General features: G+C 47.4%; 1 protein-coding gene across 21 annotated transcripts in view; it reads right to left on the bottom strand.

Annotated features, from left to right (window-relative positions):
- TTLL11 (tubulin tyrosine ligase like 11) overlaps nt 1-22772 on the bottom strand; it is a 265307-nt gene that overhangs the window by 163531 nt on the left and 79004 nt on the right. For 19 of the 21 annotated variants that reach the window (XR_009564257.1, XM_060300487.1, XM_030858766.2 and 16 more), the window contains one exon: nt 3911-4486. The exons of the other annotated variants lie outside the window; for them this stretch is intronic. Coding sequence is in view for 18 of the 19 variants with exons in the window: in XM_060300487.1 (XP_060156470.1) it covers nt 3911-4486 (576 nt within the window). In the remaining variant the exon portion in view is untranslated. The remainder of the gene's footprint in view (nt 1-3910; nt 4487-22772) is intronic. 21 annotated transcript variants of the gene reach the window in all.

The following is a 22772-nucleotide window of genomic DNA, read 5'->3' as shown; positions in this document are numbered from 1 at the left end:
AACCTTTCCTCTGTGCGTGCATTTCTGCCACGTGAATCATCTACGCCCAGACGGACCTGGCTCTTTAAGCCAGGCTCACAGAGCTGTCCTCAAGAAGACTGACAGGGGGATATCTTGCTGGGGCTGCCTGGGCAATGACAGGGGGACGGGCCAGAATGACAGGGCAGCCACGTTCCTAGGCAACCGATTCCAGGAAACCTGCCCACAGCCTGGCTGCGCCAGCCCCTGCTCTGGGCCATCACGATTTCCCAAGTAGTTATTGCGGCTGTGATTGGAAAGGGGTCACGGTCACATGTTTAAGATAAATGTAATTTTCTTGGCTTTGAGTGTATGTCCGGGAATGCTACAATACGGGCCAGGCCCAGGCTACAAGCAAAACGGGCGTCCATGACAAAGAAATAATTCATTATGTATGCACAGAACATCAGAGTTCACAAAGCACTTCACCATCTTTATCTTGTGTGAATCACACAACAACTCTGTGAGGCAGGTGAGGAAACTGAGGCACAGAGAAGTGACTAAAATAAATTAACACAGCAAGGCAATGGCAGACCATATGTTGTCCCTACATCTTTGGGTTCCAAGTCAGTTCAGGTGCTTGAGACCCTAACTACCAAGTGTTTTAACAAGTGATAAGACGAAAGAAAGCGAGAGAGGAATCCAAGGAGAAAAAGATGCTCCTTTCTCAATCACTATGAATCTGAAATGTACGATAGAACAGATTTTAAACATCTAACGCTTCATACCTTCGCCTTCATTACTTCACACTCCTCCAAAGAAGGCAGGGAGGGGATTCACAGAGAAAGCAACAGGCTCAGGGTGGTGAAGAAACGTGCCCGAGGTCCCACCGCTGGGAAGAGGACGAGATCCTCCCGGAGGGTTACTTCCGGCCCTGTGCTCCTCTCCTGACCCCAGGCCTGGCAGCACGTAGTGTGGTCAGCAGTGGAAAACGGTCACAGCGCTGTGGTTCCAGTTGCTAGACGTGATCTGTCCAAACCAGTGGCTCCCTCCCTGTCTGCCCTCCAGTTGGGCCCCTGGTTCCACCCCATGGCCGCCGCATGCCGCCTGTCCACAGCAAGACAAGCAGCAAAACCACCGCCCTGGCCCTCCACCCTGCACCCTCGCTGTGCCAGGGCTCTGTGGCTTGGCCACGCAGGCCGGCCCACAAGATACTCCTGGAATAGCTGTCACTGTCCAACAGATGTGACCACACAGTCCCCTGGGATGACCCCTGGGTGCCTCCAAGTTGCAACTCTCTCCTTCGCCCTAACCTTCTGATGGCTCAAGCCAGGACTTGTTTTCTCTGGTCCTGCCTCTGAGCTCTGCCCACTTCCCTTTTCTAAGGCCCTAAACCACCTACCTGATGGCTGAGCTAGACACCCTGCCTGGGAACAAGAACCTGGAGACAAGTGCCTAAGGACAGACCTCTGGGTGACAATTAGCCCTTCCTGGAACTGATCACTGCCTCAATTCCCCCTGCAAAGGCTTCTGCCAGCCTGCCTGAAAATCCCGCTGACGGGTGTCCAGCCGCCCGGGTCACCTCTCTGGATCTGGGGCCGCACCTTGGGACCAGCCTCCTCTTCTCCTGCTGAAGGAACACCCCACCCATCAGAGGCGCTGCCCCACTGCCTCCCCTCCCTTCCACGCTACCCGTTTCTCTCCTGCCACAGTCTTAGGTAAAGGACCAGAAACAACTCAAATGTTCATTGACGGAAGGACTGATGAACGCAGTGCGCGTATTCACAATGGAAGACGCAGCAGTGCAGATGAAAGAGCACCAACGACCCGCCTCAACACAGAGCGGGAGAGAAGGTTGCAGAAGACTACGGACTCGACCGTAGTATTTTCATAAAGCTCAAAAACAAGCCAAGCAAAATAATATACTGCCTAGGGACACATTCACGTATAATAAAAGGATTTTTTGAAGCAAGGAAATGATAAACCTAAACTTCAGGACCATGATTACCTCGGGCTGAGAAATGGGATGGGGGAGAAGCACAGTAATTGGGGATCTTGGGTTGGGAGGTGGGCTGGGGATGACGATTTTGTGGTTTTGCTTTGTAGCTTACATACGTGTTCCATGTATTCTTTCTTATACACTAACTGCTACAAAATAACTTTAAAGATTGGATGGAGAGGGTCCCGGAGGTGTTCCTTCGTACCGTCTGTTCCCTACTCCGATTTTTTATCTGGTGGCAGGAAACTGTGTGCCTACCAAGGGCCTGGACTCCGAGTCCCCCGCCACAACCTTCATGGCCAAAGGATCTGGAAGAATGCGCCACCCCCATTCCCATCTCCTCCCCGACCGCACACTGGCTTCGTCCTCTACCATCGCCCTGTCCCATCACCCCACGGGTCAGTAAGTGCAATGGACACTTTCCGTTCGGGTCTGACACGACATCTCAGCAGCGTTTGCCATGGCTGACCCCCGCGTGCTTCTTCTCCAAGCATTTAGGCTGCTTCCTCTCCTGACATCCCTTCTATGGCTGAAGCCACTTCTTCTTGGCCTCCTTTGCTGCCCCCCTTCCCCCTGCCTGTCCCTTACTTGAATGGCAGTGCTCATGGGGGTCTTCCTGGCCTCTTCTCACCCTGTAGCCGCTCAGGGCTCAGTGCCCATCCGAACGCTGATGTTCCCAATCTCTCTCCTGCCCAGATCTCTCTCTCCCGAACTCCAGGCCCAGATGCCCAATGTCCACCCAACCTCCCCACCTGGATGTCACGCAGGTCCTTCAAAGGCAAGTTCAAGTCCAACTCCTGCCCCCACTGCCACTACAAGCTGGTCCCCCATCGGTGGCTTCTCTCCATCCACCCAAGCGCCTAAGCCTGGGAGTTGGTCTGGGTTCTCCCCACGCCCCCCCTGCCACCATCTCTCCTCTGCCCCCCAGCCCCAGCCAATCACCAAGTCTGGCCATTCTACCTCTTCAATGGCTCTCAAATCTATTCTCTCCAACTCCACCAAGCCCTTCCCAATCCAAGCCAGCATCCTCTCTTGCTCGTAGGAAAGCAGTCGGCTCACCAGTTCCCCCCTCCACCCCGCTCCCAGTCTCCCCACAATCCACTCTCCACCCTGCGGCCAGTTGGTTCTTTGCAACACACAAACCCGAGTGCATCGGTGCCCGGCTAGCACCCTCCTGTGGCCCCTACTGCCCGTAGCTTTCCAGGACATACCTCCTACCTATCTCTTCCACCTTATCTTCCTCATCTCCCTCCATATCTCTGCCTCAAACCCCACCCTCCAGCCATACTCACCTCTAGGGCTGCAAACATCTCTCCCCTAGGATGCTTCGTCTCCCCAGCCCTATCCAGCCTCACCTGCTCCATCTAACTCTTACTCCAGGTTCTTAACTGCTGCTACTTCTGGGAAGTCTTCCCAGCCACCCTCATTCCCACTCAGAAAATGTTAGACGGTCCCCCAATCTCACAGCGCCTGGGACACTTCCTACTCTATTCTAGCACTTGTGACACTTTATACGAATTGCTTTTTAACTTATTTGTCTCCCACGATAGCAGACTCTCTGCATCAGCCAGCAGGGACCTGACTTACTGCCTTGAACAGTGCCTGGCCCCTACTAAGCAGGTGGTAAAAACTGCTAGAAGAAAGAATGAACAAATGAACGGGAGGCACTGCGTTTTCCATACATCTCGCTTGACTCTTACAAGCGTCCTTTAAGGGAGGTACTCCTGGTTCCACTTTACAGGTAGGAAAATGGAAGTAACTTGCTCCAGATTACACAGCCAGCAAAGAGAAAGCAGGAAGTTGGACCCCGGTTTCACACCAAAGCCCGTGGCAGCAACAACCCCTCCATCCCTCTGGCCGTCCCACCCCATCCCTCATCCCACACGAGGCCAGGGAGCCCTCCGAAGGCCCCATCAAGGTCAAGAATTCAAGCCGGAAATTGGCGACGGTTACCTGGAAGCACGTGGGCCCCGGCCTCCCTGCGGGGATGTCCGACTGGTAGAACACTCTGAGCTCTGGAGTCAGGGCAATGACAGTCTTAATCACCAAGGAGATGATATCAGACCAGACCTTCTTGATGTCAACACCCTTGGAAGACAACCTACAAAGAATGCTAGAGAAAGTCCTTTTGCTGCCTGTGCTGGTACTGTCCGAATGGACAAAATTACCGCTATGGATGTTCAATGAATAGTTGGTCAAATGCATAAAGATGTGGTGCAGGTTTCTGGGGTGAGGCTCCTGGTAGGGCTCTGTGCAAAACCGCGAGAGTCCGTCTTTGGCTATATAAATCTCTAAGGGCTCTAAGGACTTCAGTAGGACATACAGACGGATATCAAACTTGAGCTTGTCGATAAGGAGAGGTTTGCAGACGTACTCCTGGACCACCGCCGGCCTGCTCTGGAGGGTCCCTGCCAGGCGGATGTCACTGGGGTCTTTAATGAGGTAGATTCCGTCACCCTGACAACCACTATCAGGTTTCACAATAAAAGTGGGCTTCCAGGAGGGGTCCCCATCTTTCACCATTCGAACCTGGGGGGAGAAAAAGGATGGTTAGCACTGTATTCTTGTCCTCCCTGGTCCCTCGAGACACAGCAGGACCTCGTCAAATGTTCGGTGAATGAGTGAAAAAAACAGGCCCCACCTATGTGAGGACTCACTCAGCACCTACCAGGGAGGTAAAAACTGTACTAGGCTCTGAGACAGTGACCTAAAAACTGCCCCAGATCTTGTCCCCCACAGTCCAGCGGATTTTCAGTCACAGGACCTGGGTGTGAATGCCAGGTCTCTGCCGGTTATTAGCTCTAACCCTGAGCGAGTCATCTAACCGATGACGGTATAGTGATGGTGATGATGACAGCCTAGCGCTATCTATGATGCCGGCCATGTGTGGCGACTACATGAGGCACTTTACATAAGTTATTTCCTCTAACCCTCACAGAACATACGGCTGTTCCCTTTTCATGGCACAGGAAACCGAGACGGTACCGTACTTGTGAAGAGCACAGGCCTGGGAGTCAGACTGCCTGGGCTCATATCCTGGCCCTGCTACTTACTGTGTGACCTTGGGCAAGTTACTTATCTGTGCCTCCCTCATCTGTAAAATAGGAGAAAGATTGTTCTGAGGCTTAAATGAGACGATAAATGCAAAGGGTGAAGCCCACAGAACCTGACACATGAAAGGCAGCCATAAAGCCTGGCTAGTGCTATTTTTCAAAGATGAAGTAAGTTGCCGGTAGACTGAGGGGCAGAACTGGGACTGGAATCGAGATCGAGGGCTCTGAAGTGCTTGCGCCCCCCTCTGTACTTCCATGTCTCAGTTTCCTCGTTTTAAAAATGGGGATATAAAAATCTTTCCTCCCTGGGTCATCGTAAAGAGGAAATCGACTGAAATGTGCACAGGGCGGAACACAACACTACACAGAAGGGCGGCACGGGAGCTGTTAGTTTACCGTCTATATCTCTCATTAAGTTCATCATGACTCAGCCAGTCCTTTAATCTGTTGAGACCTTTTGAAACCGGATTCCGTCATCCTAAGATTTGCTCTCCTCCTAGCTCCAGGTCAGCAGGACACCCACCTTTAATCTGTTGAGACCTTTTGAAACCGGATTCCGTCATCCTAAGAGTTGCTCTCCTCCTAGCTCCAGGGCAGCAGGACACCCACAGAATTACCCTGGGCACTCGACCAGTGCAGCTAAGTCTGGATCTGCGGGTCTGCATCACTCAACACACACCCAGTTGCCCCGGATGCTTATCCTGGGGGACGAGCTGGAGGAAATTTAAAGGTGAAGTTGAAAGAGGGAGCGGCTCTCTCTGCAGCTTCTGGTATGAAAGAGCCCCTGAACGAGCTTTCCTTCCTTTCTGAACCCTAACTCAGAGCGGTGCCGGCTTGCCCCAGAGCTGGACTCGACCGGATACGCACCTTTGCTGCGTAAGCCCAACCCAGGACAACTGTGTTCTGGGTTTTCCTTATCTCTCTGGCCAGCCTATATTTCTAGGTGAAGCTTTTGCCAATTCCTTGGGCACTATCAGTTACTCCGGGCTTGTAAAAGACCTTTAACAATGAGAAACACTTAAAGCTTTAATAATGGTCCACATCAACTGTTTCCCCTTGTCAGCAGGATTCGAGAACGGAACTTCACAGGAGATCAATGCCAGCCTCCCAGGGCCCTCCGCGGAGCCTTCTTTGCGCCAGTGACCTTGATGCTTATGTAGTTATTTAATATTCACCCGAAGCAGTCATACGTTTGGCCCTTTACAGTAAACATACACGTACTGGAGAAATGGCAGTTATGGATCAAGAAGTAAAAAACGTCAGGTTTGCACTAATGGGTAATTTTTCCCTCCGGAAAGCTTTTGCTATGCTGAAGATACTAACAGTTCAATATATTATTGGCTGCAATATTTTCTCCTTTGAATTCAGTGCATATGCCTTAAATAAATTAAACTACGTGGTCAATAGTCTCTGTCATTCGTTGCATTACTGAATATTTTTTCGGCTCTTTGCCAGAGGAGAGCCATACAAATCAAGGTTATTAATACTCATAGAATCACTGAATTTTTAGAACTGGAAGGATCCTCAGAGATCAATGGTATCTAATCCTTAATAATTCAAACAGGGAAGCTGAGGCTCAGAGAGGTGACATAACTTGCCTTGGGCTCCCTAACTGGCTAGTGGGAAGGCTAGCATGAGAACTGGAGTCTTTTTGACCTCACGGCAGGTCCTCTGTGCCATCTTTACCTCTGCTGAGGTAAAATTAAAGGGTTTTTTTCCCCTGAATACTAGAGGAAAGATTCTCTCAATATAGCAGACAGTATCTGAGCTCTGGCCTCACTCTGCACAGTTTGGTCCCGGAGCATGGCCTTCTTGGAACTGTAACTGTAGATCCTGAGTTGGCCAGGCCTGCCCCAACTCCAGATCCTCTGTCTGGGTTCCTGGCTTGGTCTACTACAGGCACCATTTATGGGAAAACTTCACAGCTGTTCTGCATGTGGTTCCCAAAGCCACCAGACCCTTCAGCAACTTCTATTTTCAAAAGAGAAAAAAAAAATTCCAGAATTCACATTCACTTTCCTCTGAGGTTTTACTCAAGGGTGACCCCTCCTCATGGGCCAGAATCTATATAACTAGGCCCCAGCCCCAGAAATTCGGATTTTCTAGATCTGGGATGAGACCTGGGCATGTGTATTTGGGAAAAAGCAGGACAGGTAATTCTGACGTTCACTCCGTTTGAGAATCGCTGGACTAACGTGAATTAAATAGAAATACAATCTGGGCCCAACACATTGAATGAAGTTTTACGCCTTAATGTTAGCCTGAATGTGAGGAAGACTTGCAATTGGGTTACAGCTGATGGTACCGCCAGTTTCACCCAAACATACTCTTGGATGTGAAATTCATCATCTTGTAACTGTATGCACGGATAGCTGAGAGAGATGCAAAGAGGATGCAGTGACCTGATTGCCAGGCACTCATCGGCCCTGTTGAAAATTTTTATGTCTTTTACTGCCCTCTAGTGGATATTTAAGAAATGTGACTGGGAAAGACCCCCATTCAAAATTCGACTCTTCTTAGCAGTAAGATACTCTATTAAGATGTTAAAATATGATATTTGTCTTTCTCTGTCTGGCTTATACGTGGAATCTAAAAAAAAAAAGCTACAAATGAACTTATCTACAAAATAGAAATAGAGTTACAGATGTAGAAAACAAACTTATGGTTACCAGGGGGTAAGGGGGTGGGGAGGGATAAATTGGGAGATTGGGATTGACATATACACACTACCATATATAAAACAGATAACTAATAAGGATCTACTGTGTAGCACAGGGAACTCTACTCAATACTCTGTAATGACCTATATGGGGAAAGAATCTAAAAAAAGAGCTGAGATATAGATAGATAGATAGATAGATAGATGTAACTGATTCACTTTGCTGTACACCTGAAACTAACACAACATTGTAAATCAGCTATACTCCAACAAAAATTTTTTTTAAAGAAGATGTTAAAATAGTCTTAAGGAAGCACCACCACAAAAAGTTCCCTCTGTATTACTGTTAAGGTAAGCTCATACTTTGAATAAACTCATCTCCAAAATGCCATGGTTGGCCAAGGTCACACTCAGTTCTTATGCTGTCTGTCCCTTAAATATATTTCAAGCGTTCTCCCTAATACACAGATTGGGCTACCTGTTAAAATTCTCTCTCAGTCTGTATAAAACTTTTATAATCATGGGCAACATGAGTATAAAATCCTGTAAGTATATACCACATAAAATTAGCAACTTTTATATTCTTCACTGTGTGTTTTTTAGTATTTTCCAAACTTACCATTAGGAAAAAAAAAATACAAGTGGCAACAGTAGGTAGCAGCAAGTATCTCTAATTATATTTTCATAAGGAATAGCTTCTGGCGAACAAATATCTGAACGCCCATGTTCATTGCGGCATTGCTGACAACAGCCAAAAGGTGGGAGAAACCCAAATGTCAACTGACAGATGAATGGATAAACAAAATGTGGTACATACATACAATTGAGTATTATTCAGCTATAAACAGAAAGGAAATTCTGACACACGCTACCGTGAAACTTGAAAACATTACGCTAAGTGAAAGAAGCCATCACACCAAAGGACAGACACTATAGGGTTCCACTTGTATGAGGCGCTTACAGTAGTCAACTTCACAGAGACAGAAAGTGGAATGGTGGTTACCAAAGACGGGGAGTAGGGAGGAATGGGGAGTGAGTGTGTGATGGGTAGAGCTTCAGTCTGGGAAGATGGAAGAAGTTCCGGAGACGGATGATGGCTATGGTTGTACAACAAAATGAATAGACTTAATACTACTGAACTGTACACTTAAAAATGGTAAAGATGGTAAATTTTACGTTATGCATATTTTACCACTGTAAGTTTTTTAAAAATTTAATTAAAAAAAGAAAAGAAATAGCTTTAGGTGAGTTCGAAAGAATTCTGAAGTGAAAACCAGAAAAATCTGGATTCTAGTCCCAATTTAGTCAGGTAATTTCTGACTGTGCGACTGTGAGAAAGTCACCTAACCTCCTGGGCTTTGTTGGACTCACCTATACAATAAAGGGGGTCACACTGAGGTCCCTGGCTTCTGCCAGCGAACAGGTTCTGAACAATGATTTATCTTGACATCACCACAGTGGATGGCTGTGTTACAAACACGCAAGTGACACTGGTCAGCAGAGGGCTGATACTGGGCTGCTGGGATCAGTGCACTGGGATGCTGTACACAATAGGAGCTCTGCATGGGAGATGCATGAGGCACTTGAGGAAGTCAGCTGGGCATCTGGGAGAAGCAAGCTAAAACATTTCAGGAGAGAAATTCAGCCACCGAATACCAAGCCACAAAACATTATTAGCAGCGAGGGGCGGGTAAGAGGACAATTGCTGAAGAAATACCATGTCTGCAATACCAGGGAAGTCAAAGCCAGTTAGAGCAGTCCTCTGTCACACAGGTGGATTTGCATCCAATCTTAGCAACTGAGACCCTTGGTGTCACGGGCACAGGGAGCAGATCTTCGGCAAAAACAAGCCTCTGGTAGACAAGCAGATGTCACCAAGTACATGCTGGACAGGGGGCAGGGGGCAGCCCCTTCCAGCCTCGGCCAAGGCAGCCTCGCACCTGGTGCAGGCAAATTCCTACTCCCAGGGTGCCAGGCGATTTCTGAGGCAGGCGAGAAGGAGGCGCTCTACAGTCAGGTTTCCGAGGGCCAGGCAGGAAGGGGCAGGGTGGGAGATGGACAGGTGAGGCGGGAAGGAAGAACAGGTAATGTGCTGCCGGGGTGCGGTTTTGCGAAGGCAGGAGAGAGCCACATACGTTCTGATGGCTGGAGAACGGCCAGCGAGTGGAGTGGGAAGCGCTCTGGAAATCCCACTCGGGAGATTTACAGAGGCCAGATCACCACAGCAAAAACAACAACATTAGTACACACGAACGGGGCCTTCCTATGGGTCAGGTGCTGTTCGAAGTATTATCTCATTTAACCCTCTACAACTCTATTTTACAGATAAGGAAACAGAGGCCCAGAGAGGTTAAGTAACTTGCCAAAGGTCACACAGCCTAAAGGATGTGGAACCAGGTTTTGAATGCAGGCACTCAGTTTCCTGAGCCCATGTCTAGAATGAAGGCGGGATGTGTGTGAAGTAGGGCAATGGAAGAAGATCAAGCTTGGGGAGGAGCCAGGGCCTGATAGGAAGGGTCTTGAATATCATTTTAGGGGAGTTTGGACAATGTCTCGAAGTGATGGTGAGCCCCTGAAGGGTTCTGAGAACTTAATTACACAATTTGATGTGTTCCGGAGAAACATCCCTCTGGCTGGACTGGAGTGGGTAGACATGGTGGGCAGAGAGGACGAGCCTGAATGGACGCCGGCAGGGCGGGTAGGAGGAAGGCGAGAGGTCTGGAGTGGTCAGGCCCCCGGATGATGGAGGAATCCCCCGTGATGGACCCGGTTACACAGGGAAAGTACGGAGAGGGAGAGATGAACCCGGGAACGAATGCAAGGCGGGAATGGGCAGAAAAGATTCCCAGACACCTTGTGTTTGTACTTGATCTGTAGGCAACCAGTGGATTTTCAACCACTGGGTGACACGGCACCCACATCACTCTGGCGTCCGAGAGGAGGATGGTTTGGCAGGGAGGAGACTAGTTGCAGGAAGATACAGGGCCATCCAAGGCCCGAGGGCCTGAGCTGGGCAGTGGCGCCAGGGCTGGGATGCAGAAATGGTAGAGGTGGATTCGGGGGCAGCTGGTGGCTGGATGGAGGTGAAGGGGAAAGAGAGGGTTGTCAGCAGGGTGGGGGGTGGTACCATTTACAGATTTAGGGGACACAGGAAGAGGAGCGGGTCTGGGGTTGGGGGAGGGGGGAGATGAGCAGCTCACCTCATTGACTACTAATTGAGCACCTGTAGCCACAAAGCCCGTTTAGGATTTTACGCCACCTCCTCCCTCAAGCCGCTCACTGTTCATCGGAACAGGACTGTGTGGTCCAATCACTCATATAGATGGTTAATGTTGATAACGGCGACTCTCCCCGTGTTAGCAAAAATAACAACCGCTGTCTGGCAGGCCTGAGACTCCGAGATTAAACTCAGACGTGGATATGGTGAACTGAAGGAAGAGTAGCCAAAGAAAACCCTCAGGCCAGTGGTTAGCAGGGGAGCCATGGGCCCCATGGGAGTAACTATCACTGCACCTGTCAAACACTCCCCCACTCCCTGGCTTTCCAAGAGGTCCAATTAAGAAAACCTAAATGGTAAAACAAAACAAACAACAACCACCAAAAAAGCCTGTTTGTTTTATCACTGATGAGTGTCCTGGATTTACTTGAACAGTTTAAAAGAAATAACGTTAATTATGCCCAAGGAAGTACAGCTGATCGCTCACGTGCAACTCCTCGGCAGTGTGGCTTAAAAGGCCCTCCTTCCTCGTCCGGCCCCAGCTCAGGTGCATCTCAGCAGCCTCATTTCCTGCCCCTCCCGCCCACCCCTCTGCACGACTCAGCCCCAAAGGCCCAGCTCAAAGGTTCCCACTGAGAACCCTTTCCTAGCCCATAACCCTCCAGAATGGCCCCTCGAGTCTGTCCTCTGTGCTCCCGTGGCTGTGACATCTTAACCCGTCCATGGCAAACATCCCCATCACACTGTAATGTGACTGCGTGTGTGTCTTTAGGTCTACAGCTATGGTGTATTATAGTTGCACCTTTAAGTATATTGTGAGAGCTAAGACTCCGAAGCCCAGCGCTGCTGCCCTTTACTAGCTGTGGAACCCTCGACAGTTTTCTGACCTCTCTGTGCCTCGGTTTGCTCAGCTGGAAAATGGGAGTAAGAGCAGTGCCTCTGCCGTGGGGTTGTTGTGAGGATTACACGAGTTAAAGAATGTGACTTGCCAGGGCTAACATACGGTGGGGCTATTATTATTATTCATTGTTATTATCTCTCTCCCATTTGACTATGAGCTCCTTGACGATAAAGACCAAGCCTTATTTTACTCACTATTCCCAGAAAAGCGGGTGCTCAATAAACATTTTCTGAAATGAAATTATTAGGAAGCTTGATTACTATGGCATTTATGAACCCCAGGGACATTAGTTAGTACATACCTAACTAATGATTGCCAGATAAACGAACCTCTCCTGTAGAAACAAAATTAATGAGAAAGAGGAAAGGGAAAAACGACCATTTGTAGCATCCATGTTCTGTGTTCTGTGCTTTACAGCCATGAGCTACCGAATCTTCACAACAACCCTGCAAGGAAATAGAGGCTCAGAGAGGTGGAGTCCCAGGGCCGACGTCACACAGCTAACAAGCATAAAGTTATCATTTGAAACCAAGTTGGTCAGAGTCTAAAGTCTGAGACCTTTCCGTAACAACCATGTTCTTTGGGAAAACTCCAAGCAGGTGAACTTCTGTTTAATAGGTAGAATGAGGAAAGAGAGAGTCGTGGGAAAGCAAAGTGACAGGCCAGATGACAGGGCTCAACTCGCCTTTGCTGGGGCCCCCAGGGTTAGAAGAGGGCTTCTCTACAGCCCCAGAGCTGCCTTGTGCCTTCACACCCAGCCTGCACGCCAGGAACCATCACACACACACACACACTTCACAAACAAACTGGAGACTTGCCCAGGGCCACACTGCTACTGGCAGAAGCAGTCCTGAAACATAAAACCTCTAGATTTCCAACCCAAAGTTCTTTCTACACTAATGGATTCGGGATTCGGCATCTGAAGAGGTCTTTCGGAGAGTCCTTGGGAGTAAGTCCTCTCTTGAAGTAACATCACATTTGTTTGGTGTTATAATAAATTTCACTGCTTTCCAGAGAAATCACCTTACTTAATCCTCGAATCTCCATTCTGGGGTGAATGAGGAAACTGAGGCCCAGAGTGTAAAGTCAGAAGCCTGCAGTCACCCAGCTAGAAGGCAGAACCAAAGCAGCAGCCCTGGGCTCACCTGTCCTTTCTTTTGAAGGTGGTCTCCGATCTACCTGGAAGGCAGACACGGCATCACTGGGCTGCTAGGGAGGCCGGTGCTTCTGATGATGAGAGAGGAGCCTCTCCACCAGCTTCACCCCAAACCCAGCCTGTTGTCAACGTAAAGTAATGAATGGATCCCACTTTTAGTGAACAGCAACTTTATGTGGGCCATAATCTATCCATCATTAGTGAGCAATCAGAAAGCCACTCTGGATAGAGCACACCTGGGACTATAAACCCTGCTTCATAGGAAGGAGCCCGTCATTTCATGAAACTGCCCATGTTCCTCTCAGGTCTGCCCTCAACACCGACCCCTTATTGCTGGAGCTGAGTGAGGAGAGTGGGAACACGAGGACAGCCGGCTCACTGCCCGGCCTCCCCCACCCACTCCCCAACTCCCTCTCACCCCCGAACACGTGGGCTCCAACCAGGCCGGCTGAGGACGAGCCTGAAGCTGCAGCCTACGGGCCTTGGGGATCCCCGAGCACACGGGGGCCCCCAGGCTGCAGCTGCCCTTCACCTCCACCAGGTCCCTGTGCTTGAGTGTCTGTGGGGGGCAGCAGAACCGGGGCAAGGGGTTCCAGTCTCCTAGACACGGCCTAGCTGGACGACCCTGGCCAAGCTACTTAACCTGTCTGCATTCAGTGTCCCTATCTGTAAAACTGGAAGAATAGGGCCTGCTTCCTATGGGTACTGTGAGGATTAACTAATGTCTTCCATTTGTACTTAACACAGTATCAGTCTTTATTATTTCATTTTACTTCATTTTTATTATTCTGCCTCGGTTCCCTGAGCATCCTCCAGATTCCCTACTGAGGCTCATCCCGACCTGCTTGGCTGGAGTCTGAACGCCTGCCTGCACGGGCCACAGCACTGCCCTTGGTGACTGGGCCTGTCTCTGCCCCTCAGCTGTCGGCTGGTCCCCTTGGACGGCAGCCTCACACTTCTGTGCTCCTGTGTGGGTCACCCCAGCAGAGTCCCTGGCAACACCAGCTTCACACCCCCACCCCCTTCCTCTCTCCCCCACAGCTTCCTACCGAGATTCCAGAGGGCGTCCCAGCTGATCCCACCTGGAACACACGACACTCAACTGCTGAGTAAGCCTCCTTCAAGCTAAGCACATTTCTCCAATACTGAGGGCTTCCTGCGAATGAACGGGCTAAATGCACACACCTCCAAATACGACCACGTTATAACCAAAAGCGCCTCAGACCACCCGCCCTAGCTTCATCCCGCTTCCCAGCACCACAGTCCTTATGCCTGTCCCTTGCATTCTTGCCACACTTTACATTGAACTTTAAAAAAAGACAAGAAGATCAACCTCATATTTTGCAACACTCAGACCAGGTGTCCTCCCCCACCCCCCTAGATGTTTTTTAGGCTAAAACAGCATCGCTGTTTGCAGTGTTGATGAGCGCGAAGGGTCGGGCTAGGCATGTCAGGATGTACCCATGAGACCCAGTCCTACAAGACGGGTAACAGCATTTTCACTTTCCTACTTTGTAACCAGAGGTTTCCCCCCACCCTCCGAGACCCTATAAAAAAGAAGCTGAGTTAACTGCTGACTCCTCAAGGACACGGAAGATGACGTCCGCATGTCTAGATTTCCCTGCCCGGTCCTGTCCCCACCTAGCAGGGAACCCGGAGGGTGTGAGACTCAGCAAACGCTGGTTGGAACCCGACTCACCGTCTCACTTTGTTCAATTGTTGTTGTGTTTGGTCCGGGATCACAGGAAACATGACTTCAAATGCTAATCCTGGGTGATTTCATCTGAGCCTGGGGACCTCAGTTCCATACGCCCTGGATGTAGCTGACTCCCTGTTTTCTGTCTCTGGCACACACTTCTCTCTTGGGCTCCAGTCCCATGTAATTAGACATCTACAGAGGCACCACAAATTCTACGTGGCCAGTACTAATCCATTGTCTCTCTCCTCACATCTACTCCTCCTGCGCTCCCTGTATCAGTAAATAGTACCATGTCCCCAGGCCAGAAGTCTGGGAGTCACCCTAGTTTCTACCTTCCCCCACATCACCCACCCGCATCCAGTCCCCCAATTCTGACATTTCTCCTTCTTTACACATTGTACCAACCTCAACTCCTCTCGTGTTCCTCAACTATTAATACTGGAAGAGCTTCCTAGTCACCCAAAGCACTGCAATCCCGGCTCTGTGCTGGCTGGTCCCACGTATGCTTTTCAACCCTTACAAGCAACCCTATGAGGTAGGCATTAAAGGGTGAGTCAGACGAAACTGCTATTTTTATAGGTCAAAAACAGCCATAGGGATATGAGCAATTTCATATGGTCCAACCTAATACTGTTATCGCCACCCTATCACAGGTGAAGAAACTGGGACTTAAAGGGTAAGTTACTTCCCCAAGGCCAGACAGGTTGTACCGTAGGGGGCCAGAATCTGAACCCAGGTGTGGGTTCAAAACCCCAAAGGCTATACTTTTTCTGCTAAACCATATCATCTCTCAGGGTTCATGAACCAGTTCTAAGAGGAAAGCTCACCACTTAACATTTTAAAATGTAACTAATAATAATATAGAATAACTACCATTAATGTGCACCTACTATATGCCTTACATTCATTACTTTACTTAATCCCCACAGCTATGCTCTGAGAAATCTACTGATATTGATTTTTCTTTCCTATTTTTTTTTTATTTTAAAAGATGTTTTTACTATGTGTTCTTGGGCAAAGCACCTAAGTTCTCTGCTTCAGTTTCCTCATGGATATGATGGGGATAATATATCTACCTCACAGGGGATATCTTGAGGACTGAATGAGTTCATGCAGCAGTTCCCAACCTTTTTGGTAATAGGGACCGTTCTCGTGGAAGACAATTTTTCCACCGACCAGGGTTCGGGGAGGTGCTTTCGGGATGATTCAAGCACATGACATTTATTGTGCACTTTATTTCTATTTTATTACATTGTAATGCATAATGAAATAATTATACAACTCACCATAATGCAGAATCAGTGGGAGCCCTGAGCTTGTTTTCACTTGCCACTCACTGATAGGGTTTTTGTTTTTTTTTTAACATCTTTATTGGAGTATAATTGCTTTACAATGGTGTGTTAGTTTCTGCCTTATAACAAAGTGAATCAGTTATACATATACATATGTTCCCATGTCTCCTCCCTCTTGCATCTCCTTCCCACCCTCCCTATCCCACCCCTCTAGGTGGTCACAAAGCACCAAGCTGATCTCCCTGTGCTATGCGGCTGCTTCCCACTAGCTATCTATTTTACGCTTGGTAGTGTATATATGTCCACGCCACTCTCTCACTTTGTCACAGCTTACCCTTCCCCCTCCCCATATCCTCAAGTCCATTCTCTAGTAGGTCTGTGTCTTTATTCCCGTCTTACCCCTAGGTTCTTCATGACATTTTTTTTTCTTAGATTCCATATATATGTGTTAGCATACGGTATTTGTCTTTCTCTGACTTACTTCACTCTGTATGACAGACTCTAGGTCCATCCACCTCACTGCAAATAACTCAATTTCGTTTCTTTTTATGGCTGAGTAATATTCCATTGTATATATGTGCCACATCTTCTTTACCCATTCATCCAATGATGGACACTTAGGTTGTTTCCACTTCCGGGCTATTGTAAATAGAGCTGCAATGAACATTTTGGTACATGACTCTTTCTGAATTTTGGTTTTCTCAGGGTATATGCCCAGTAGTGGGATTGCTGGGTCATATGGTAGTTCTATTTGTAGTTTTTTAAGGAACCTCCATACTGTTCTCCATAGTGGCTGTACCAATTCACATTCCCACCAGCAGTGCAAGAGGGTTCCCTTTTCTCCACACCCTCTCCAGCATTTATTGTTTCTAGATTTTTTGATGATGGCCATTCTGACTGGTGTGAGATGATATCTCATTGTGGTTTTGATTTGCATTTCTCTAATGATTAATGATGTTGAGCATTCTTTCATGTGTCTGCTGGCAATCTGTGTATCTTCTTTGGAGAAATGTCTATTTAGGTCTTCTGCCCATTTTTAGATTGGGTTGTTTGTTTTTTAATATTGAGCTGCATGAGCCGCTTGTAAATTTTGGAGATTAGTCCTTTGTCAGTTGCTTCATTTGCAAATATTTTCTCCCATTCTGAGGGTTGTCTTTTCGTCTTATTTATGGTTTCCTTTGCTGTGCAAAAGTTTTTAAGTTTCATTAGGTCCCATTTGTTTATTTTTGTTTTTATTTCCATTACTCTAGGAGGTGGGTCAAAAAGGATCTTGCTGTGATTTATGTCATAGAGTGTTCTGCCTATGTTTTCCTCTAAGAGTTTGATGGTGTCTGGCCTTACATTTAGGTCTCTAACCCATTTTGAGTTTATTTTTGTGTATGGTGTTACGGAGTGTTCTAATTTCATTCTTTTACATGTAGCTGCCCAGTTTTCCCAGCACCACTTATTGAAGAGGCTGTCTTTCCTCCACTGTATATTCTTGCCTCCTTTATCAAAAATAAGGTGACCATATGTGCATGGGTTTATCTCTGGGCTTTCTATCCTGTTCCATTGATCTATATTTCTGTTTCTGTGCCAGTACCATACTGTCTTGATGACTGTAGCTTTGTAGTATAGTCTGAAGTCAGGGAGCCTGATTCCTCCAGCTCTGTTTTTCTTCCTCAAGATTGCTTTGGCTATTCAGGGTCTTTCGTGTTTCCATACAAATTGTGAAATTTTTTGTTCTAGTTCTGTGAAAAATGCCAGTGGTATTTTGATAGGGATTGCATTGAGTCTGTAGATTGCTTTGGGTAGTAGAGTCATTTTCACAATGTTGATTCTTCCAATCCAAGAACATGGTATATCTCTCCATCTATTTGTATCATCTTTAAACTGATAGGGTTTTTTTGTTTTTTTGTTTTTTGCAGTACGCGGGCCTCTCACTGTTGTGGCCTCTCCCGTTGCGGAGCACAGGCTCCGGACGTGCAGGCTCAGCGGCCATGGCTCACGGGCCTAGCCACTCCACAGCATATGGGATCTTCCCGGACCAGGACACAAACCCGTGTCCCCTGCATTGGCAGGCGGACTCTCAACCACTGCACCACCAGGGAAGCCCTGATAGGGTGTTAATATGAGTCTTCAAGCAGTTGATTTATTATGGTCTCTGTGCAGTCAAACCTCTCTGCTAATGATAATCTGTATTTGCAGCCACTCCCCAGTGCTAGCATCACCACCTCAGCTCTTCCCTCTCATGTGCAGTTCACAGTAGGGTTCACGCTCCTATGAGAATCTAGTGCTGCCACTGATCTGACAGGAGGGGGAGCTCACGCAGTAATGGGAGTGATGGGGAGCGGCTGTTAATACTGATGAAGCTTCACTTGCTCGCCTGCCCACCACTCACCTCCTGCTGTGTGGTCCAGTTCCTAACAGACCACAGACCGGTAATGGTCCTTGGCCTGGGGGTTAGGGACCCCTGACTTCATGTATGTAAAGGTCTCTTAAAATATGGTGCTGGGCATATATTAAGTGCTACATAAGTGTTCACTCTTATTATCTTTTTTGGGGGGTAGAGACTACCAGGTTTTCAGTTTATTAGCTATCACTTCTTAGTTAAACATAAGTTATATATTTATAAGCTTTTAAAAAATTAAAATATAATCACATATAACATTATATTAGCTTCAGGTGTACAACATAATGATTTGATATTTGTATATATTGCAAGATGATCACTGCAATAAGTCTAGCTAACATCTTCCACCTTACATAATTAATTTTTTTTCCCCTTGGGATGAGAACTTTTAAGATCAACTCTCTCAGCAACTTCTAAATATACAATACAGTATTATTAACTGCAGTCACCATACTGTACCTTATATCCCCGAGACTTATTTATTTTATAAGTGGAAGCTTGTACCTTTTGACCACCTTCACCCATTTCGCCCTAAATATTTTTATTTTTTGCTTTATTCTTTAATATCTTTTGTGTATGTGCATGCTATTGTTTTTAATACTGTTACAAATAAGAGGTTCAGAGAAGTCAGGTGACCTGTGAATCACACAGCTGGAAGTGATGAGTCAAAGTGCCAGGAAGGCAGGAAGGGTCAACGGCAAGACAGGAGGAGGCAGGGAAGTCTGAGGTGACTCCGGGGACCAGGGGCATGAACCTGGGCAGTCGCTGCCCTAAGTCCCAACGGCATGGAATGTCGCCGGGTCCGCCGGCTCAAGCTGGCCAGGCGGGCATGGACAGCACTGCGTTGCTGACGCTGCGGGGTGACAGTTCTGATCTCTGCCACAAGGGCACTGGGTGGAAACCGACAAACCAAGAAACTAGTCTCCTCTGAGAATGTGGCCTGGCAGCCAAGTGTCTATCCAGGAAGCCCTGATCATTTACACCAGGAGAGTGAGAACGAGATCTCCTGCAAGCCCCAGGATTTCAACTGCTGGTTTAAATTTCAAGGAGAAGCAGGAAGGTGTTGACATGTAAGGAATTACTTTTACATGGCTTTGATCACCATGCAGCTCTGTGGCATTCTAAGTGAGCCTGGTGGCTGGAAGGCAGCTGGGCTGAGTTTTACAAAGGAACTCCCACTGTGCCCTGAAGGCCAGCTCTGTAAGCCACTTTTCCTTAAATAAACAGTATGTTTCCCTCCCAGCTTTATTTCAATGGTAGCAGGTGGCCACTGGACAACAGGACTTTTGGCTAAGCTCGTGGATGGCTCACAGGCAATGCTGGCCTAGTGTCCCCTTCCTGACCTCGGTGGTCACCTGTAAGGAAACTTCCCTGCTTCCTCAATAAACCAGAGAGGGGCGGTGAAGGCCGTCTCTCTGTGTGCGAACAGGCTGCCCGACTGTTCCCCCCAAATCCACCTTCCCTTTGGGGTTATCTCACGAGGCACTGTCCCCACCACAATAGACTTAGGACAGGAGGGGAGTTTGATTCCCTTTAATGCTCTGAACCAAGCATGGGCTCCAACTCTACTCAGTTCCCTGAAGCCCAGATGTGCCCAGGCTCTAAAAGACGTTATTAATGACTCAGAGAGGGCAGAAGGGAAATAAACACAGAGATGAGCTACTAGCTCATTCTGTTTACAGACACTCTCATCCCAGCACGACAGGGCTCTTCCACGTGCCCTCAGATGGCAGAAGACAGTGTTTTCCCATGACCTAGGAGCACAGCCAGATTCCCCAGAGGCTTGGCCAACAGATCCCCTGATGTTGATGTTGGAAAGACCAGCCTCTCCAGGGGATGCCTCACCTATGACCCATAAAGTCATGATAGCTATGCTACAACCTCGACAGAACAGCATTTCAGGATCTCAGGATACAATCCCACAAACTAAACAGTCCACAGAGATATGTCTAAGAAATAGTAGGGTTTGTAACACTACAGCATAAATATCTTCATCCACCAAATGAAGATCAGAATAAACCTCTCTAGTCCAGCCTTTCCCAGATGTGCATGGCCAGGGAACACTTTAAAAATAATAACGCACTGAAGCAGCTCACATATACTCAGATTAATAATGTGGACTGACTGTAATTTCAATGTATAAGATACGGTGATATGGTGACATTAGTCAACGGTGATATGAGTCAATATACATATTATAACATTAAGCATACAACAGTTAATCCGAGACCATTTACTTTTTTGCCTTCAACTTGAATCCAAATAGGCATGATCTCTTTGTTAGTGTTTTGCCCGTATCGTTTTGAAAGCATCCCATGGTTATCCAACAAAGGTCAAGTGCAGCAGAGATAAGTCTGAGTGTCTCTACTCTGATAAATTATTTTATTCCGAGCTTTAAGCCCTGTCTAAATATCTAGAAGCTGCTTCAAACACGTCCCACGCTGGGAAGGAAAAGAACAAGAGGAAGAAATGATCATGTCTTGAGCATCCGGTGCCAGGTGCTGTGCTGCGTCCTTATTTAATCCTCTATCTGTGTTCATCAGCCAACAGCCCTACGGGGCAGTCACTGTCTGAATTTTGTAGAAGCTGTACAAATAATTCAAGGCCACAGGTGTCGCTATGGATGGTATCACTGCAAGCGTGGCCAGTTTCAGAACCCAAGCTTCTCCACTGGATCACTTTGGAAAAAGAAACGGGATCATTTAGCCTCACCCCGTGTGTCACTACTTGTGTAGTATCGCCTTCCTACCACACTAAAAGCTATGCAAGTACAAGAACTATGTCAGGTGTGTTTATCACAATAATCTCAGCGCCAAGTTCAATGCCACAGACTGAGAGCTCAGGAGACATGGATACAATTTTGAAATTTTGGAAAGGCTGTCCTAGGGTCTACAGGGAACACACATGTTCCACGGGACCAAGAGAGGCAAACTGCATCCAGCAGGGGCAGGGAAGGAAGGATGAGATACACGTAGAAAGGTCTCCGCTCAGGAATATTTTAAAATTTAGAGCAGTCTCAAGGTGGAATGAACCGCCTAGAAAAATATTAAATTGCCCATTTCTGAAGATGATCACGTGTCCAGGTGCGGAGGGGATTCACCCAGAGGGGTGTGGCCTGGATGCTCTCTCAGGTCCTTTCCAATCCCTATGGTTCTTTGGTACCAACTTCAACTCTAGGCCTAATCAGTGTCTCTGACTCACTCTGTGACTTGGCCAAGTCTCTTTCCCTCTCTGGGCCTCAGTTTCCTCATCTGTACAATGGAGGTGTCTGTCTGCTTAGGGCTACCAGCATTCTTTCTACACACTCTCTGGTGAACAAGGGTTACGACGAGACTGCCAGAAGGATGGGGCTGTGCTCTCAGAGGGCACAGACCTTCCTCCCTCCTTCCGACACCCTCCCTGCGTGCTTGCTCTGACGGCCCAAGGCGGTGACTGAGGTTGCTTCCCCACCCATTCTGAAAGTAAGGTGGGGATCAGGGAAACTGTCATGTTAGACGTAATTCTGGAAAGTGTTAACTATTAAACACCTTCAAGCAATATAACAGGATTTGTGTTTGTTAAGCAAGAGAGATGAAAATATGTCTGTTCCACAAAGATGCATCCATGGTTCTCAGTGAGGCTGGTACTGCCATCTAGGGAGGGTTTGGGGAATTTCTGGGAGAGTGTTTGCTTATCACAGTGAATGGAGGGTATTGCTAGCATTTGGTGGGCAGGGGCAGCCCAACTGCAGTGCACTGGGCGGTCGTGAAGTGAAAGACCTATTTATAGCGAACATGAAGATAGCCCAGAACCCAACTCTATGTCACATGCAAACAAAAAGAATTTTCCACATGATTTAAATGGAACATCAGAATTTTCCAGGGATGCAACAATCATGTAAACGGAGGGAAAATTATACTTTGCCCTTTTTTTCCTGGAATTTTGTCAAGAGTTGTTCAATATTTCAGAAGCGTCATATGACTGATGACATGGTGGTTTATGGTACCTGAGTCACCCATACAACATGCAGTGATTCCATATGAAAAATATCTTGAAATGTCAAAAATAAAGAAATATATATATGTGTATATACACATTTTTATATATATATATATATAGAGAGAGAGAGAGAGAGAGAGAGGGAGGGAGAGAGAGAGAGACCCCATAATGTTTAATCAAATCATCTTACTTTTCTTATATCCAAATTTCTTCATTACAGGTAGGTGCAAGCATTCAACCACTGCATTACATCTTTTAGTGTAACAGTACCAAAGTATTTACTTATTGAAACATATACAGAACTTTTCTTTATTTTCTCCTTCAGAGAATTATTTAGGGTGGATTTGTTTGTTTGCTATGTGTGTAGGTTGATTGTATTTCATTTCAGGATAGTAAAGATAATGTCACAAAGTATTTTTTATAAAAGGAGGAGGGCATTGGAATGCCAACCCTGCAGAATGAGCACAC

The sequence above is a fragment of the Globicephala melas genome, chromosome 6 (genome assembly GCF_963455315.2).
Source record: "Globicephala melas chromosome 6, mGloMel1.2, whole genome shotgun sequence".
In the NCBI taxonomy this organism is placed as follows: domain Eukaryota; kingdom Metazoa; phylum Chordata; class Mammalia; order Artiodactyla; family Delphinidae; genus Globicephala; species Globicephala melas.
The sequence above is the reverse complement of the archived record's forward strand: the minus strand, read 5'-3'. Positions and strand labels throughout refer to the sequence as shown.